This window comes from Podarcis gaigeae, assembly GCF_964106915.1.
Source record: "Podarcis gaigeae genome assembly, chromosome: 10".
NCBI lineage: Eukaryota > Metazoa > Chordata > Lepidosauria > Squamata > Lacertidae > Podarcis > Podarcis gaigeae.
In genome coordinates this window covers 33,518,738-33,537,190 of record NC_139686.1, presented here as the reverse complement: position 1 = coordinate 33,537,190, position 18,453 = coordinate 33,518,738, and the positions used below count along the sequence as shown (strand labels likewise).

The 18,453-nt window shown below is 44.8% G+C and overlaps 1 protein-coding gene across 8 annotated transcripts; it reads right to left on the bottom strand.

Moving 5' to 3' along the window:
• Positions 1-580: 580 nt before the first annotated feature.
• STRA8 (stimulated by retinoic acid 8) lies at positions 581-18,308 on the bottom strand. 8 transcript variants are annotated; one of them, XM_083698755.1, is made up of 10 exons: positions 16,301-16,380; positions 14,867-15,012; positions 13,456-13,653; positions 12,872-12,947; positions 11,641-11,725; positions 10,987-11,145; positions 8,598-8,880; positions 5,112-5,188; positions 3,427-3,538; positions 581-886 (listed from the first exon to the last, which is right to left on the bottom strand). In XM_083698755.1, exons 3-10 carry the CDS (start codon positions 13,645-13,647, stop codon positions 812-814), a joined length of 1,059 nt encoding a protein of 352 aa, XP_083554881.1. In that variant the 5' UTR covers positions 13,648-13,653; positions 14,867-15,012; positions 16,301-16,380; the 3' UTR covers positions 581-811. The 8 variants fall into 8 exon arrangements, with proteins under 8 accessions (XP_083554881.1, XP_083554883.1, XP_083554885.1 ...); XM_083698757.1 differs by lacking the exons at positions 14,867-15,012; positions 16,301-16,380 and adding exons at positions 15,313-15,393; positions 16,259-16,274; XM_083698759.1 differs by lacking the exons at positions 14,867-15,012; positions 16,301-16,380 and adding an exon at positions 18,206-18,308.
• Positions 18,309-18,453: the final 145 nt, after the last annotated feature.

Below are 18,453 nucleotides of genomic sequence, written 5' to 3'. Positions count from 1 at the left end.
TCCTCCCCCACAACAAACACTCTGTGAGGTGAGTGGGGCTGAGACTTCAGAGAAGTGTGACTGGCCCAAGGTCACCCAGCAGCTGCATGTGGAGGAGCGAGGAATCAAACCCAGTTCACCAGATTACGAGTCTACTGCTCCTAACCACTACACCACACTGGCTCTCTCTGTAACACTGTACACTGGTAGCCATCCATAGCAGATCCTCCACAAATTAAAGTCATCTGAGTTGGCGGCCACTCCTGCCTGCTGTGGGAATGAGTTCCATAGTTTTGCTATGCACTGTGTGAAGAAGTGCTTTATCTGTCCTGAAATTTCCAAAATTGGATGTCCCCAAGTTCCAGTGTTTCAAGGAGAAAAACTTTTCTCTAGCCATTTTCTCCACGCCACCCACAATCTTACCAGCTTCTGTCATGCGACCTGTTACTCACCTTTTCTCTAAACTAAAAAGTCCCAAATGCTGCAACCTCTCTCCAGAGGGGAGTTTTTCCTTCATGCTATATGCTATGAGTAGAAATAGTGGCTATATCTTCCCAACGTGTCTTGTTTTGCACTTCTCAGCACCAAATTTCAGACGTACTTCTTTTTTAAAAATTTTAACTTTATAAATATCAAACTGCAATACATGTAAAAAGTACAAATAATTTAACTGATGAAGAATTGTGTAGTATAAACAAACAGAACTCGTTTAAACATGATGAACACCAAGGAATTGAAGCAGCATCTCTTCTCATGGTGGCATAGGCTGAGACGTGTCATTAAGTAACAATTAGGACCCCGCCCCGCACATGCTTAATAGAACCATCTTAATTTACAAATCTTCGTCATCAAATGTCTCTGTGCATCTCAGCATCACAGTCTCATAATCCAGCTGGAGAACCTCTTCCTGTCAAACATACGCAGGGGGAGAGAGATAAAGCTCTTATTAGCAGTGAATGGCATTGGCAAAACAGGTAAATAAATATTCTTTCTCTAGGCTGACTTGGGGCCCTCCAGATGTGGTCAGGCTCCAATCCTCATCCAGCCCTGATGGAAGCTGGGTGTCCAATAACATTGGAAGGGCAGCAGATCTCCCATCCCTATCCTAGGTAATGATAACTAGCAGAATCTAGTTACTTACTTCCTGCAGGGTTCCCCCTTCCCACATACCAATGGAGTTTTAATGTTCCCGTTATTTGATTTTTAAAAAGTGAGCTCTGGGACAAACTGATTCATTGGATGGAGCAACTCAAAGTCTGGCACTCAGCAAAATGTTTATAATTGTTGATTTTGATGGGCACACCTGTCATTAATTCACTTCTACCCAACCCACACATGGCAGCTTTGTGGAGGTGAAGTAAATGTTAGCCGAGTTAAGTTAGCTGGGCTTTCAAGGAGAAAGAACAAGAGCTCTGCTAGCCATTTCTTGCTTTAAACGGAACAATACATTTTCCTTCAAAAGTGGAAAGGGTGCCACAAAAGCAGAAAGAAAAAGGATGCAGTTCAAACTGCCTGGAAGGATAAGAGCAAATGTCCATTTAACCCAGCAAAGTACAACAGAAATAGCCAAACCTTGTTAATCTGAACCATACTAACTCTAGACATGGAATGCCTAGGCAATGGGTGATAAAGCAATTTTGGTGAATGGCCCCAAGTTCTAGTATTTTGAGAACGAGTATTTTTTACTCTGTTTGCTCTCCCTCGACGATTCATAGTTCTGTCAAGTTTCATCACGGTGTGCCACATCATGACAGCCACCTTTCAATATTCTAGAGTTCCAGCCTCTTTCTTAAAAACAAAAAGTGGTTCTAAGTCTTTTGATCATTGCAGCTGGACCTTCTCTACCTGCTCCACACTGATGGAAAAGTGTGTGATTTGTTGCTGTTGTAAGTATAGGATACATGCAGTATTATTACAAGCAGCCCTTCTTATATTGTTCAGAGATAATAGTGTCACAGACTTTAATGCATGTGCCCAGCCCTGAAGAACTTTGTGTTGACACCTCATCCTGGTCTCTAGGGATAATGTGAAGCATTTAACGGATATGGCGTTAAGCAAGGACAAAAGCTGTGGCTGAAACCAGTTATCCTAGCTGCACATTTCTCTTCATTGATGTGTATTCTCCTGCAGTTATGTAAAAAAGAAAGTGGGCGCCATTGCTTCTTAAAAAAAGAAGAAGTAAACAAGTCCTCCTACTTCTTCCTGTTCAGCCCATCATCTCTCAACTAGAAACCTGCTATTCCTGCCCAATTAAACTTTGCAGTTATCTCTCTTTTGCTGTTATGAATGAGTTGGACTGGGATGGACAGTCTTAGTCATCATCAGCCTGCAGGTGAGTCACATAATTTTAGTCTGGTGAGGGTGCTGAGATTTACTCAGGATACCTAGCCCCCCTTTACATCCCAGGATCTCCTAGCCCCCTTTTACATCCCAGGATCTCCTGTCCAGAGGACATGGCTTTTATCATCCATCTGTACTGCTTCTATGCTCTAATCCGAGGCTTTTCAAACTTGGGACTCCAGCTGTATTTGGACTATAAATCCCATCATCCCCAACCACTGGTCCTGCTAGCTACTGGTGATGGGAGTTGTAGTCCAAAAACATCTAGAGACCCATAATCATTAATCTCACTGCACAGGGCATTTGCTCCTCACAGCTTCTTTTCTCTTTCCTTCTCAGCCTTATGAATAGTCTGTCCCACTACTTCCTGCACCCCGAAGCTGCTGCTTCTCCCTGGGGCACTTGGAAGAATCCTTGCAAAACTGGTGCTGGCTTCTGGCTTCTGCCTCCTCTTTGGTTCCTGCTGCATTAAGCCAGATAGAAAAGAAGGATTCACAGCAAGGACACAAAATGTTATAGTGTATACAGTGCAACTGCTTAGAGTACCAGCCAGTGGTGCTCCTCTTCAGGATTCTCTGTTCTATTCTCCCTTCCCCCTTTTCTGTTTTCCTTCATCCGCAGGCTCAGTCTTAAATGAACTCTCTTGTGCATAGATGCTGCTGTTAGGGCTCTACTGTATAGAAGATCTACATCCAGATTATATGAGTCTGCTATCGATGTATCAAACACAAACAGTTTGGACTTCCACAACAACAAGGACACTACAGGAAAATGCTGCACCCTGGGGATAGTAGTTCTGTAATAGGGCACCTGCCCCTGTGAAAGCCCTGTTTTCCCACGAACTGAATCACCAAGAGCAGTTAGGTATACCCTCATGTTTCAATTGAAAGACTGCCTGAAAGACAAACAGGCAAATGAAAATTGCTGTTGCACCCAATTAGCTTTGAAATATATGCAAGACATTCTGAAAAAGGCCTTCAAATGGTGCATTAATTTAACCTACTTGCAGTGATGTGGTAGTTCTTATATCTTCAACAACACAAGTTTATATTTGGGGTGTGGAGGCCGGGTGGGCTGCCTTATAACAAGCACTTTGCAAAGTCCTACCTGGGATGGTTGTGTGTTAGCAAAAAACAGGCTCTTCAAGAAGCTGATGATCTGCAGGTAGAGGTGATGGTAATCCTCTTGGCTTTCTGAAGTACAGCCTGTGAATGCTGAGCTACAAACAGAAGAAGAGATTATAGTGAGACCTTCATCTACCCTGGAAAAGGAAAATTAATAAAAATAAATTGTTTCCTTTCAATATGGACACTAAATTTGATGATCACCAACTGTTAGGTGTCATAAGTAAAGGTAAAGGGACCCCTGACCATTAGGTCCAGTCGTGGCCAACTCTGGGGTTGCGGCGCTAATCTCGCTTTATTGGCCGAGGAGCTGGCGTACACCTTCCGGGTCATGTGGCCAGCATGACTAAGCCACTTCTGGCGAACCAGAGCAGCGAACGGAAACGCAGTTTACCTTCCCGCTGGAGCGCTACCTATTTATCTACTTGCATTTTGACGTGGTTTCGAACTGCTAGGTTGGCAGGAGCAGGGACCAAGCAATGGGAGCTCACCCTGTTGCCGGGATTCGAACCGCCGACCTTCTGATCGGCAAGTCCTAGGCTCAGTGGTTTAACCCACAGCGCCACCCGCGTCCCGTAGGTGTCAAAGTGGGAAGCATAACCTACAGAAAAGAACCTTGTGTTTCCGCTGTCATGCCAATTAAAGGGAGTCTACCTACACAATCCACATCCGTACATAATCATTAGCAGCAGAGATAACTATATATTTACACAATGGATGATCAGGAAATGTTTCAGTTTCTAACTAATGAATAAATGAATGAATAATGAATAATGAATAAATTGGCCAGTCACACCAACTAATGCTTCAGGCGCTAACAAAATAGGGTTCTCTCTCTCTCTTGCCCAACCATTCATTCGTTCATTTAAAACATTTGTATTGTGCCCTTCCCTACAAGAGGTCGGCAGCTAACAACAGAAATAAAGCCATGAACTGGCATTTTTAAAACATCACTTAAAAATAACACTAAAACAGCAGCCAAAAAGAAAAGACATGCCAGAATACAGCAGCAGTAAGATGATATAAAAAACAGAAACAGCTAATTACCATTTCAATAAAACAACCATTTATAATTCAGAGCCACCTTTAAAAAGGAAGGTTTTCCACCAACCTACAAAGCATTGTTAAGGAGAAGTGGTGGTCGTGGAGTGAAATAGTGATTTATGCTATGATCTTGGTCAGGGGTCAGCAAACCTTTTTCGCAGGGGGCCGGTCCACTGTCCCTCAGACTTTGTGGGAGGCCGGACTATATAATGGGAACCCCACGACTCTCCCCTCCCTTCTCCACAGCACCAGACAAGCCCCTGTGGCTGCTTACCTGTGCCTTGCAAGCGGCAGGGGCTGGTGGAGGCGGGATGATGAGCGGCGTGAAAGGGCTGGCTCCGGAGAGGCGCTGCTAAAAATGGTGCTCAGCCAACCGCGGTTCAACAAAGCCCTTTCCTCCTCTAGGCAGGGCAGGGATAAGCCAGGAGGAGGGAGGGAGGAGGCGCCGCCGCGGTGTGTGTGTGTGTGTGGGGAGAATGGTGCAGCCCGAACAATCAGAATCCCCACACCAATCCACACAGCGATTCCTGGGCTGGATCCAGAAGGCAACTGGGCCAGATCCGGCCCCCAGGCCTTAGTTTGTCGACCCATGATCTTGGCAGTTCACAGAACTGAGCCTATTACCTTTGGCTGGACATTTCTTGGGTTTCATTTCTATCCAGGAAGCTAGTTGCCACATCGAATGCATCTTCAAAGAGGGTCTAAAAAAAAGAGAGAGATGGCATTTTGGATACTAGCTCCCAGCTAGATATGGTGTTAGTGTCTTGTTTGAACACTATGCCACTCACAACAACAACACCACAGGAAGGTATTCTGCGAAGCACTATATCTAACAAAAACACACACCTCACAATTCTTCATGACAAAGGAATGCAGATGGACAAACATGGAAGGAAGGAACTTGGAACTCATGAGCAATAAAGCTTTTAGTGTCAATCATCTCTTTAAAAATCTAGTTTTTATCTCTTAAAAAAACACAGGCTATTATTAGGATAGGTCGTGTTTTGTTTCCTGGTTTTATAAGAGTTGGCCATAATTAATAAAAAGTGTGGGACAGAAGCCAGCTAGTTTCACTGTGAGCGTCACTTTTTAATTCTCTGTAACCCTTGAATCTGGGTCAGTTATTCACAACAGCTTCAGTGAAAGGTAGGGATCGTGCTGGGAGCTCCATCCTTTTCTAGCATTGTGCTAAACTGCATCATCTGGATTCCAGAACCAACTCGGCTGTGTGCATGTAACTGGGTTTAAATCACCTTTCTATAACACAGTGAATGTATCTGCAGCTTGTGAATCGTATCTGTGTTTTATGTTTCTGTTTTAGCCTAGTTGTAACCAAGATTCCTCAAGTGTGAAGGCGAGGAAGGATGGGACACCTGTGGCCCTCCAGATGTTGACGGACTCCAACTGCCATCATTCCTGAATACTGACTAGGGGTGATGAGAAGTGGGAGTCCAGGAACATCTGAAGGGCCGCATGTTCCTCATCCCCAGCCTTCTTCATGGCTCAAGGAATCTTGAGTTAATCACAACTAATGTCTCAGACACTAACATAACATAGGTCTCTCTCTCCTACTCATTTATTTATTTAAAACATTTATATTCCACCTTTCCTCAGTCACAATCCCAGGTTTGGATGGCACACTAAACTAACCTTTTACCTTAGCTAAGCATAGCACAGCAAAACATTGGGGGGAAGAGCAAAACAGCTAATCTCTTCCTTGGGAGGCTGCACATTCCTGTTTCTAATAAGCCATGGTTTGGCTTAGTATAACGGATCAACCAAGCCACTGTCTCAACATGAGATGTGCTTTTACACTTTCAGTAGCCACACTGCATGGAGAACTCCCACAGGGTACAGTTATTCTCTTTATTTGAAGGGAGACTTTGCAAAGCAATGATATTGCCTCAGCAGAACTGATTAAGTGGCGGAGCACGAAGTTTTGCTGCTTGATTAGACTGACTAGTCAGTTAGCCGTGATGGCTGAAATCAAGTCAATAGATAAAATATGAGGAATATGATTGGTAGATTGGCTAGTAACATCACAAAGTCTCATGAACTGTTCCTTTGCACGGAATTTGTACATTTACTCTATGGAAGCATAGAGATACACACACACACACACACACACACACACACACACGGTATTCATTTCATTCATATAAATCAGGGGTTGGCAAGGTTTACCAGCCATGGGCCGGGTCACTCTCACGGAGATCTTCCGTGGGCCGGACTGGCGCAGCGTGACACCGGAAATCGCTTCTGTGCATGCCCAGACGCCAAAAATTGCGCCTGAGCATAAGTGATTTTGGGTTTCTGGACATGTGCAGATGCGATTTCTGGTATCTGCGCATGTGCAACTATGATTTTGGGTGCCGTTCGGTTCGGGGGCAGCTTGTGGGCCAGTAAAACAGTCTTTGTGGGCCGCATCCAGCCCGTGGGCTGCACATTGCCAACCCGATATAAATATTAACCTTAATTATTCATATTGACAGCTCAACCTTGTCAAGATTTAATTCTGCAATCTTTTGTATTTTTGCTAATACATGCGTCTCTTGTTGCTTGTTACACTTTGTTATTTTATTCATTTATTTCATAAAATTTATATACGTAAACCCACCCACCCATTCAAATTACATGAGGCTGATGCTACTGCTTGCTTTGATTGCTGACCTCTTTACCCTTCTCCATGAGTGAGTTTTGCTTGCTTCATTTCTTCCTTCATTTCAAGATGGTCACTTCAGCTGAGAACCTCTGGTTTACAGCTTTTGTTGGAAACAGGTGCTGCCTTACCTGTAATTTTTCCTCACCCGTCTAATGACTCCTGCCATTTATTCCCAGGACCTGCCCTGCCTTCTGAGTTTATAATTTATCCTAGTGATTTTAAAATAGGTCATTACACCTCCTCTACACTTTTGGGGTGTGTGCCAGCATTCTTGAAGATTAGGAGCCAGGGCAAGTGTCAGAACCTAGAATCTTTTTAACACCCCATCAGGGCCCACTGCTGATGCCTGTCCTTCCGGATTTCTGTTTCATCAGATTTATTTATTTATTAATCCAAGTCAAATGCTCCTCGAAGCATTGAGCAGCTCAGTCAAGCCGTAATTTTAATTTACCACAATGTATTCATTTATTTATTATTTGTAAAACTGCCTGTCATAGCAGGGCGATACATAGAATGAAAAAAGCAACAAAAGAGAACAATAAAAACGGTGCCAGTAAAACACCGAAAGTGATTTGCTAGACTGATCCTACTTTGGAGGCGCTGTGCTCCAGCATTTGGGAGTGGGCTGAGGATTTTAACAAGCCATTCACCTGAAATTGTTTATTGCCTGCTTTGGTATTGTTTTGACACTGTTTATTTTGATGACTATTTACTTATGTATTGTGTGATTCAGGGCCATCTTAAGCATATCCGGCACCATGGTGCAAAGATCCCTCCGGCGCCCCCCCCCTTTCCCAGAGCTGTTGACCTGGAGGGCGGCTCCTCCTGCGGAGGCTGGATGCAGCGCCTCCTGGCTCAGCTGGCAGCTTCATGCCACGGTGGCCAGAACAGGCAGCACACCGAGCGAGCGAGCCTGTGCCGAGCGAGGGCGTGTTGCGCCGCTCCCACCAAGCATTGGCTCGGTTTTTTCCCTTTTAGCCTTCTGGCGCCCTGCAGAATTTGGCGCCTGCAGGCTAAAAGGGAAAAAAACGAGCTGATGCTTGGCAGGAGAAGTGCATGCACCCTCGCTCACTCAGCGCACTCGTTCGGTGTTCCCTGGACTCACGCCTGGCGCCCTGCACCACTAGCCTAAAATGGATAAGATGGGCCTGGTGTGATTGTTGTTTCATTGATAAGCAACGCCCTGGGACATTATGGTGTAAGACTGGCTATAAATCCCATGCAGAGAAATAAAACAGTCAGTTGGATCAGCTGCCTGCCCTTTTTAGAGCACACTGATTAACACACTACTAGCTGCTGTCAGAGGGAGGCCCTGCTCCTTGCAAAGGCTACAGGTGGAGGATGGGGCCTACCAAAAGGTGCTTTGCCCGGGGCCGCTTCAACCTTAGAGCCAGTCCTGGTTAGAACTCTGAAGCTTGAATCCTACCTTAAGAGTGATTCTTTCTCACCTCCTCTGGTGTGGATACTAGCGAACCGCTGGCTTCCTGACTAGCTCCGCTGTCCCTCACACTGCCCTCAGTACAAGGAGGCTCTTGGGAAGCCATCTTGACCTCAGTGATGAAATTCTGCCTCTGATTACAGTACTGTAGGACACCGTCCCTCCTCTCTTCAGGGAGGCCCTGCCACAGGTGGGAAACGGCTGTGGACACCACAGGAAGAGTAACGTCTTCGGGGCTCACAACCCCATTATCTACCAGCAGGTCTACTGTCTGTTTGTAAAAATGTAAGTATCTAGATAAGAGAGGAAAGGAGACGGCTTTTAGAATGTGGTCTGGATGGCATCCAACAGCGCAGAGACCAACCAGGTAGTCCCTTTTGTGACTCATATATTTGGTAGTAGCCATGAGAAGGTGGCACAATTTAGGAAGCTGCCTCGTCCCAGGTCTGTTCTAATGGTTAATAGATTTCCAGGAGGATCAAGAAGAGAGTGCTCTTTCCTGCTACCTGAACCCTTTTCTTCTTCTTTTAAATGGAGTTAACCAAGGTCTGGACCTGGGACAGACATTCTGCATGCACAAGTGAACCACCAACAGAGCAATGGGCCCTTCTCTTTGTACACCAAAGTATCAAGCCAGGGAGTCACTCTATCATTGCCTTGCCCTGCATTTCTCCTGGTGACTGAACATATATGGTCTTGTTTTCAGCTGTGTTAAACATGTCACCCTATTCAGTAGTCTATTATGCCTGTTAACTCACTGGAAGTTTCCCTAAATTATGATATAGGCTAGGTGGGTGCATGGGGGGGGGGGGAGAAGAGAATGAGTTGATTTCTTGTGTTGCCCAACTATACAGCCATAGTACATAGAACCATAGTTGGAAGGGACCCTGAGGGTCATCTAGTCCAACCCCCAGGAATGCAGGAATCTTTCGCACAATGTTCGAACTCATGACCCACAGATTAAGTTTCTCATGCTCTACCAGCTGAGCTAACCAACCACTAAAAGGGAAGGTCACAAATGTGTCATATCTGATTACAGAACCAAGGAGGAGAATCAGTAATGTAAAGAGGACATATGTGCTTGCCCTATTATTGCACAGCAACAGCCAGTTATTCACTGTTGTCGTGACAGACCTGGTCAGACTTGCTCTAAGGAGTATCACTGAAGGTGGGAAGGGAGGGAGCAGAAACCACAAAAGGAGTAGTATAGGTTTTGTGAGGAGTAAAGCACTTATTTTGCTGGCTAAAACTTTTGCGGACAGTATCTGTTAATTAGAAAAGGCCACAATAAAGTGTATGAGAGAAGCAGGCTTGCGCCACCTGCTGGCCAAGCTTGATTGATACCTCTGTTTCAGCCTGACCCTCAAAAGAGAATTGCAGAATTATAGTGCAGAATTATAACATTATGTTATGTGGTGGGCATATAATACTTAAGAAAAACGGCAATAGATGATAAGTCATCACAAATGTGCATCAAGCTAGGTCTTAGCTTGTCATTTGTATCAACAAAACATGGCCGACTCTGGGGTTGCAGTGCTCATCTCGCTTTATTGGCCGAGGGAGCCGGAGTACAGCTTCCGGGTCATGTGGCCAGCATGACTAAGCCACTTCTGGCAAACCAGAGCAGCGCACGGAAACACTGTTTACCTTCCCGCCGGAGCAGTACCTATTTATCTACTTCCACTTTGACGTGCTTTCGAACTGCTAGGTTGGCAGGAGCAGGGACTGAGCAACGGGAGCTCATCCCGTCGCGGGGATTTGAACTGCCAACCTTCTGATCGGCAAGTCCTAGGCTCTGTGGTTTAACCCACAGCGCCACCCGTGTCCCATATATATATATATGGGTGGGTGGGTGTGTTCTACAGTGCTCAAGCCATTTAAGCTATTCTGTTGACTATGACAGATGTGAGCAAACATTTCCTTTATTCAAAGGGGGGAATAATTTTCTGAAAGCTGCAAAGCTCTGTGACAAATGGAGCTGCTTTCCTGTGGCCTTCCTATGTTACGTATGCCAGTATAAAAGTGTCAGGGACTATATTATTACCATTATTATTAATTAAATTTGTATACCGCCCTATACCTATAGATCTCAGGGTGGCTAACAACATAAAATATAACAATGACAATATAAAAAATGCAAAATACAGAATAAAAACAAAGAGAACCCAATAATTTACCCTATACAAAGGTAACCAATCACTCCAGCAGAATTTCCACAGGGTACAGTTTCTCTCATTAGGGAGTCCTATGAAGGGAGACGTCAGACCCACAGAAATTACCCTATCCTGCAGCTATTGGTGTCTTTCTTGTATCAGGCAAGGACTCAGAAAATTCCGTCCTCTGTAACGTTAGCTGGTGGGTTGTTCCAAAGAGAGAAACAATGGAAAAGCTTCACATACCGCTCAAACTCCATGAGGTCAGGAGAAGAGGCAGCTGGCGACTGCGTCAGCCTCAGAGTCACATCCTCCGCTACCGAGGTCTTTTCGTGTTCCTGAATCATGTACCAGGCAGTAGCGCCACTCTGACTTGCAGAATTTGAAGGAGGGGATGCAGCAGCACTAGAAGCAAGAAAAGGAAAGCTAGAAAATATTTAGGGGATGAGAGATTGACTGGCTGTCAATTTTATCCAGTCACAGCAGACCCACTGAAATGAATCACCCTAGCTAATTTTAGTTTGTTAACTTCAATAGGTCTGCTCTGAGTAAAACTTAATTGGACACAAGCTTTTATTATGAGCAGCTACTTTTTCCCCAAATAACTTGCCAGGCTACCCAAATCATGTTAAGAAAAGGACTACATTGGCAGAGAAAAGCAAATGTAAGAGGAGTTTGGGTCTGGGACTGATACGATGCTACAAAATGAGTTGCTCTTAAGGGTTGGCTCAGCCTGCTCTGCAGTAATTTTGCTTCTTGTTTGCTTCTATAGCCTGAAACTGTGTGTACATACACAACTCAAAAGGCAGAAGCAGTTTATCCTCCTGAAGCTTGCAAAAAAGTTTTCTGAGTTGCTTAAAGGGGACAAATTCAGGACATCTATATTTTTCGGTGACTTACCTGTGATTGTTGAAGTACATTTTGACATATTCTTCCTTTACTTCCTCCAAGCTCGATGGATGGCCATCCTCCAGATTTAAAACCTCTGTTGCCAGAAGAATGAGCACCCATCAACCAAGTGGCACATTCTGAAGCTCTCTCACACCGGGCCCATTTCAAGGAAATGATGTGGGTAAATGGCTTCATAAGTTACCAACAAGATACTGGTATATATATTTTAAGTCCTCATCCTATTTTTTTATGCTGAAAACACCTTACAATAAAAAACACTATATATCACAATGTAAAAACCAAGGGAAAAGCAGAGTAAAACAAAATAAGCACTAGAACTGTAAATTCCAGAAGGAAATACAATCAAGTTAGCAAGCCAGGGAAGACAAGGCCTATGAGAGATCACAGAAAAATCCCGCAACTTTATTTTGGAAGGGCCCATGCAGAAGGCTCAGTCCCCAGCATGAAAGGAGCAGGTAGCACAGGGGATGAGAAGGGAACTCTGCCCAAGCCTCCGGAGAGCCACTGCCAGTCAGAGTAGACAACAGTGGGTCAGATGGGGGGAAAGGAAGAGGCAAGATAGCCTGGGGGAAAAGTGACATCACCAAAGGATCATTTGTAATCTTCAAAGCAAAGATTAAAATTGAGGTCTCTCCAGTCCAAATCTAGCACGCCTTCTGCATTTACTAGAACACACTGAGGGACAGAATACATATGACTCAATCACCTAGTTCATCTTTGAGTGCAAGCTCCTCCCCCATAATAAATTGCAGGGGGCAGGAGGTGTGAGCTAGAATGAGACCCTGGCATGAAATAATTAATGATGGAACCCTTCCTAGGCCATTCATTTCAATGTAAAGGAAAAGTCAGAACAATGTTTAAAATTAGGTCATTCATTAGGTATCAGTTGCAAACTAAAAAGAAGTGAATACCAATTGTAATTGCTGGATTGATTTCTGTTCTGCACTTTGGGACAAAAGCACAAACAGTGGCAATTTCTGCTTCTGTTTCCATTAGAATTCTCCAACATCCCTAGTTGAAGACATAGGTTTACCACCTCACCTACTATTTGTAAGAAGAACCAGGCTCAGGATGGTATGTCAGAAGGAACAAGAACCTCAGCCATCTGCAGGGACAGTTTACCTCTTTAGTCATGTCTGCCTAGTACATTTTCCTACTGAAAAAGTCAGGGAAAAGGTTTTTCATATTTAAATGAGGTGTCATGGTGCTGGTACGATACCTTTCATTTTCAGCAAGTTTTCCAAGGTTTTCTCCAGCTCCTGGATATAATTCTTAGCCTTGCATAAAACCTGACACTAAACAAAAACAGAGAACAGGCCCAATCTAGCTGTGTTCTGAGCAGATTAACATTTTAATATGCCTTAGATTTTTCTGATCGTCTTCTTGTTGCTGGCCAAGCATCCATTTGAAGACTTCAAATACTGTACAATGGATTATGAAAAGCAAAGGAAGACAGCACAGTAAATAAATACCCACCAAGTCAGGAAATGCATAGCCTTTCATGCAGATTGTTTCGACCCTTCATTGTATTCCTCAAAACACATAAACAAAAGATGGATTCAGAAGCCAACATTCTCCTCCAAAAGCTATAGTTCTCAGAGTGGCTTAACAGTCAACCTCTCTTCCCAGAAACTGTAGTTCTATGAGGAGAACTGGAGTCTCCTAACAATTCACAGCACTCCTGGAAACAAACTAGTTCCCAAGAGTCCTTGAGGAAAGCCATGACTGTTTAAAGAGGAACAACAGTGTTTTAAAAATAGTGCAGATGGGCCCATAGGTGCTGATTCCGAGTTATTTCTATACCTTTGATGTGGAGTTATCTTGCTGAGAATATACTGTTTCTCGTAGGTTGTTGAAAAGTCCTGCCAAGGTAGCTCTGTTGCGTGCCTGAGACAACCGTCTTTTGCCCCCTTGCGACTTTGGATCCTGCAGATGTGTACGATACTTAGAAGTCACTCTAGCATATGGGGTGCTACAATTTCCAGATGTCTCCATCAAAAGCTGTAAGACAATGTCATTCCCCTGCTTAAAAAACAGCTTAATATCAGCAGTGGCGAGTGCAACAAAGCAAACTGATTTTAAGCAACATGAGCCCCAGCACCCCTTACCTTGTTGATGCCTGCTAAGTGCTAAAATGATAAGAAAGTCACTGTAGGTAATCTATATCCATGTAATAAAGAAAAGAAGACCCAGCCAGAAAAATAAAATACAATAGGAAGCGCAAAGAGTATTTGAAGTAAAGGCCAAAATAGGAACGCATCTCAAGAAAAAATGTGGGTTTTATTTTTAAAGCAGCCCATTTCAAAGCATTTTCAAACCAGCAAATTCAGGTTGTGTAATTAAATATGATTTCGAGCTCTTGTGCAACAAACCTGTTTTCCTCCCACAACTGGACTTTTGTGATAAGGAAATTGTAAACGCACTGGAAAGTGTGGGATGTTGTATAACCTCCCCACAACAAATCAGAACAAATTCTTGATAAATAGTCCCCTGCAAACCTGTAAAAACAAATCAAGATTAATGCTCAATCCGGATGTGACCTAGGTCAGGCTGTCATTTTAACTTGGGTTGACCAAACCAATGGTCTCTTGTAGCCTCTGTTAAGCCTTAAAGACAGCTCTGAGTCGTTGTTATCCATTAGCGTTCCTAGGCCCTGTTCATGTCCTCTGAAAAACCCCTCACACGACGAAATTTAGCAGATGACACTTTTCCCACCACAGAAGCCCAGTTATTAAAAACAGCAGAAAACTTGTATGTCTGCATTTCACCATGTCAGCCTGCAGGTGGAGTTCACCTATAGGGAAAACAACAAAACAATATTTTACAGTGGTACCTTGGGTTAAGAACTTAATTCGTTCTGGAGGTCCGTTCTTAACCTGAAACTGTTCTTAATCTGAGGTACCACTTTAGCTAATGGGGCCTCCCGCTGCCAGAGCACGATTTCTGTTATCCTGAAGCAAAGTTCTTAACCCGAGGTACTATTTCTGGGTTAGTGGAGTCTGTAACCTGAAGCGTCTGTAACCTGAGGTACCACTGTACATATACTGAAAACCAGCAAGTCTGGGAGTAGAAGAGGAAATACCTAATTTTTTATGTTCATGAATTTTTAATATTTTTGCAAAGCATTCAGTCACACAAAACTCTACCTGACGAAATTCAGCCAGCACAGCTTTACCAACCTAGCTGCTGTTTCAGAGAAGTAAATTACACTTACAAGTTAGCAACATGCCTGCACAGGGATTTGTAATTAGTCTGGCATTCTTAACCACTACATCAAATTGGTTCAGGAAACACCAGGGCCGGGCCAGAGGTAAACTGATAAGAAAACTGTTGTGTGCTTTCACAATGTATGTCAAGCTGCTGTTGAAGAAACAGAATTGTGGTCAGGAAGAAAATAGTTACCCTATTACCCACAAGTAATAGGTCCACTGTTTTAGCCAGACATCCTTTTGACAAATCTCTACCAGATCCTTTAAGGCTGAAATTCTGCATGCTTATGTCTGACTGGACATCTGATTGGATTCAGTGGGACTTACTTAGTTCCAAATAAATATGCTTGGGATTGGGGTGCACATTTATTTTGCATTCAAGAACAGTGCAAGAGGCTTTCACAGACCCTTTTTGCAACACAGAGCATATATTACATCCCTCCAATTCTACTGAGATCCTAGGATAAAACCAGCTGTAACTGAGGTGTGACTCATGGCTTATTCCTTCCTTTGCCACCAAAAATATTTAGTTCTGGAAATATATATAGAAAAGAATAAGGACTGCGCTCCAAACAGCACTTAGAGATTTTATACAACAGAAGCATATAATTCATTTTTGATATTTTGAATTAAACAAACAGTGCTGCAGACTCCTGCCAAGTTCTGCAAATCTTGAGTGGAAAGGCTCTTGATATTTACATAACATTCTGGTATCACCTGTTAATTATGTGTCAGTGGATTTCTTATTCTCCTCCACAGAAATATATAGTTAACTCAGTTGGCACTGAGTGACCACAGGATTGATCCCTCCCACTTGGTATTTTCAAGAGCCCATTTAAACTCACTGTGACATTTTTCAAATACAGACTTACATCTGAGTAAACTGGTATTTAGAAGAAAATTGTTTTTAAGATTTGGGGAAGGCCGTAGCTTAGTGGTAGCAGACCACCTGCCTTACTTCAAAAGCTCCCAGGATTCCTGGCATCGCCCCGCGGGCACTGGGAATTTGTCTGAAACTCTGGAGAGCAGCAGTAGATATAGACAGAATACTGACAGCAAATTTCAACTACCGTAGTTCGTTGCTGTCTCAAACCAGCCTTTCCATTACAGTATTTTAAAAAACCCACTTTCCCAACTGACTTCAAAGGGGGGGGGGGGGAGGAATTTGCTGTCTCTCCAACCACGGCGCTGCTGCTGAAAAATATCTACAATCCCCCTACCTGCCCCGCCCGTTTCTCCACTACATTTCACCGCCTTTCCCCCCAGGCATTGCTCTGCTTTAGGGGAGCCAACTCCTTCTCCACTTTATGCCCCCAGCCTCCCTCTGCCCCTTTGCAGACTCGGCCCTGGGATACGAGAGGAATACGCTGCACGCGTCTTTGCAGAAGATGCCTCACGCGAAGGATGCTTTTCAGGCGGCGCCTGCTCTTCCAGCTCACCTTGCGCCAAGCTAGCAGCCAGCAGCGCAGCTTTCGCAGCACGCGCCCCTCCGCGCGCCTTCCCGCTCTATCCCCTCGCCCTAGCGCTAGCCGAGAGGCGCATAGCCAATCAGAGCGCAGGAGACATCTCCAGCAGCCAATAGGAAAGCTCCGGTGTCGAGCCGGCCGTTCTGGTAGCGGGGCTGGAAAAGGGCAACAAAAACGCGGGAAAGAAAAACGGGGGAGCGGCAGAAAAGGAGAAAGAGGCGAAGCGGGGACGGAGATTTGGGAAAGTGGGTGAAGCTGAGTGAGGGGGTTTTAAAGTACCGGACAGCAAACAGTTATTTACTCGTGTGTCGTTTAATTTAGGTATAGGTTAGTATATAGTGCTGTACATAGAACGGAAGTTGTTTACACCCATAGTTAAGTACCGCCTGCATTTGTGTTTCTGGTGCAGCGCTGTGTTCACACGGGCATGCGGCAGGTGGTCGTCTCTTGAGTATCTCCGTGTAAACGCAACCCAATTTAGACCGGATGTTGTGTGTGCTGGAAGAAAAGCGTTTGTACGCGCTGGGTGTCTCCTTTAAACCGGGTCACTTCCTCTGCACGTGCCTAGCGGATGAAACACCTGACACGTGTAGCTCGCGCCCAGTCCACCCAAGATAGGGCTTAAGTTGCATTTGGGAGGGAAAAGGCGAGCGGTAAACAGATTACGTACTATGCCGGAGAGAGAGTTTGTAAGGCGCCTCTTGATTGAAGACTTTCAAATTACCAGCTTGCAGTGGGGCAACCTGGTCTGACCAGCTCCCCGAAGTAATATTTTGGGATATACAAGCTACTACCTTTCCCCCCAAGACCGAGCTGCTTTAGAACTGCTTTGGCCATCTTGAGCAGTTACTACACTTGCACGTAGCACGTCCCTGGCAGCAAAGAAATAAATGCTGACAACGAACAATACATGAACAATTCTCCCTTGCTGCTTTACTATAGGAAACAAATAGAATTTAAAATGTAAAAATAATGAATATGATTTATGGGTGACCACGAAGCACGCCTCGCTAACGTTCAATAGGATGCACGTATACAAAAAAAAATGTGTAGCAATTTTACAAGGAAAGCAATGACAGCTGCTGTCGTGCTGTTTCGCAGACGTCTTAAGATGTTGCTTTGCTGTCATTTCAGTTTAAAATTCCAGGAGTGAACTTGGGTTTTCAGACACACATGGATGCTGACTTAGAAACCCCTGGCACCTGTGCGACTGTTGTTGTTTTTCTGGTCTTGAGGGCGGGTGGGGAATGCTATACTCGTATAACAATGGAATATATCGGTGGGCGTGAAGAGAGAGGAACGTGCAACAAGGCAGGAAAGTACATTCTCCCAGAGAGAGAGCAAACTGGCTAATAATAATAATAATAAAGTAACAATGATTAGGGGGGACACAGGTGGCGCTGTGGGTTAAAGCCTCAGCGCCTAGGACTTGCCGATCGAAAGGTCGGCGGTTCGAATCCCTGCGGCGGGGTGCGCTCCCGCTGCTCGGTCCCAGCGCCTGCCAACCTAGCAGTTCGAAAGCACCTCCGGGTGCAAGTAGATAAATAGGGACCGCTTACCAGCGGGAAGGTAAACGGCGTTTCCGTGTGCTGCGCTGGCTCGCCAGAGCAGCGATGTCACGCTGGCCACGTGACCCGGAAGTGTCTCCGGACAGCGCTGGCCCCTGGCCTCTTGAGTGAGATGGGCGCACAACCCCAGAGTCTGTCAAGACTGGCCCGTACGGGCAGGGGTACCTTTACCTTTACCTTTAACAATGATTAGAGTCCATAGAGTGCCTGCTGACAGATCTGGATGAAGTATTAACACCATGTGTGCTAATGGCAGGTAAATCCTTGGCTGGATGGTCGGCAAGTTTGTTGCGGCATCTGGGATCCTTACAATCTCGAAACGTGTGCTTAAAACGATGCATTTCCCCTTAACAGTAAGGAAGGTTCCAACTCGCGGTTGCAGAGAAGCGCCCGCCTTGATGCTCAGGCCCGAGCCTTCAACCCAACAAAACCACACAGTCTCCTCTCTTTCAAAGCGAAATAAAAGCCAACGGGATGCCGCCGTCCGCCAAATGCCGATTCTAGCAAAAAGCGGTGCTGGGGGAACCGAGGGCGGCGGCGGCGGAGCGCCTGGGCTAG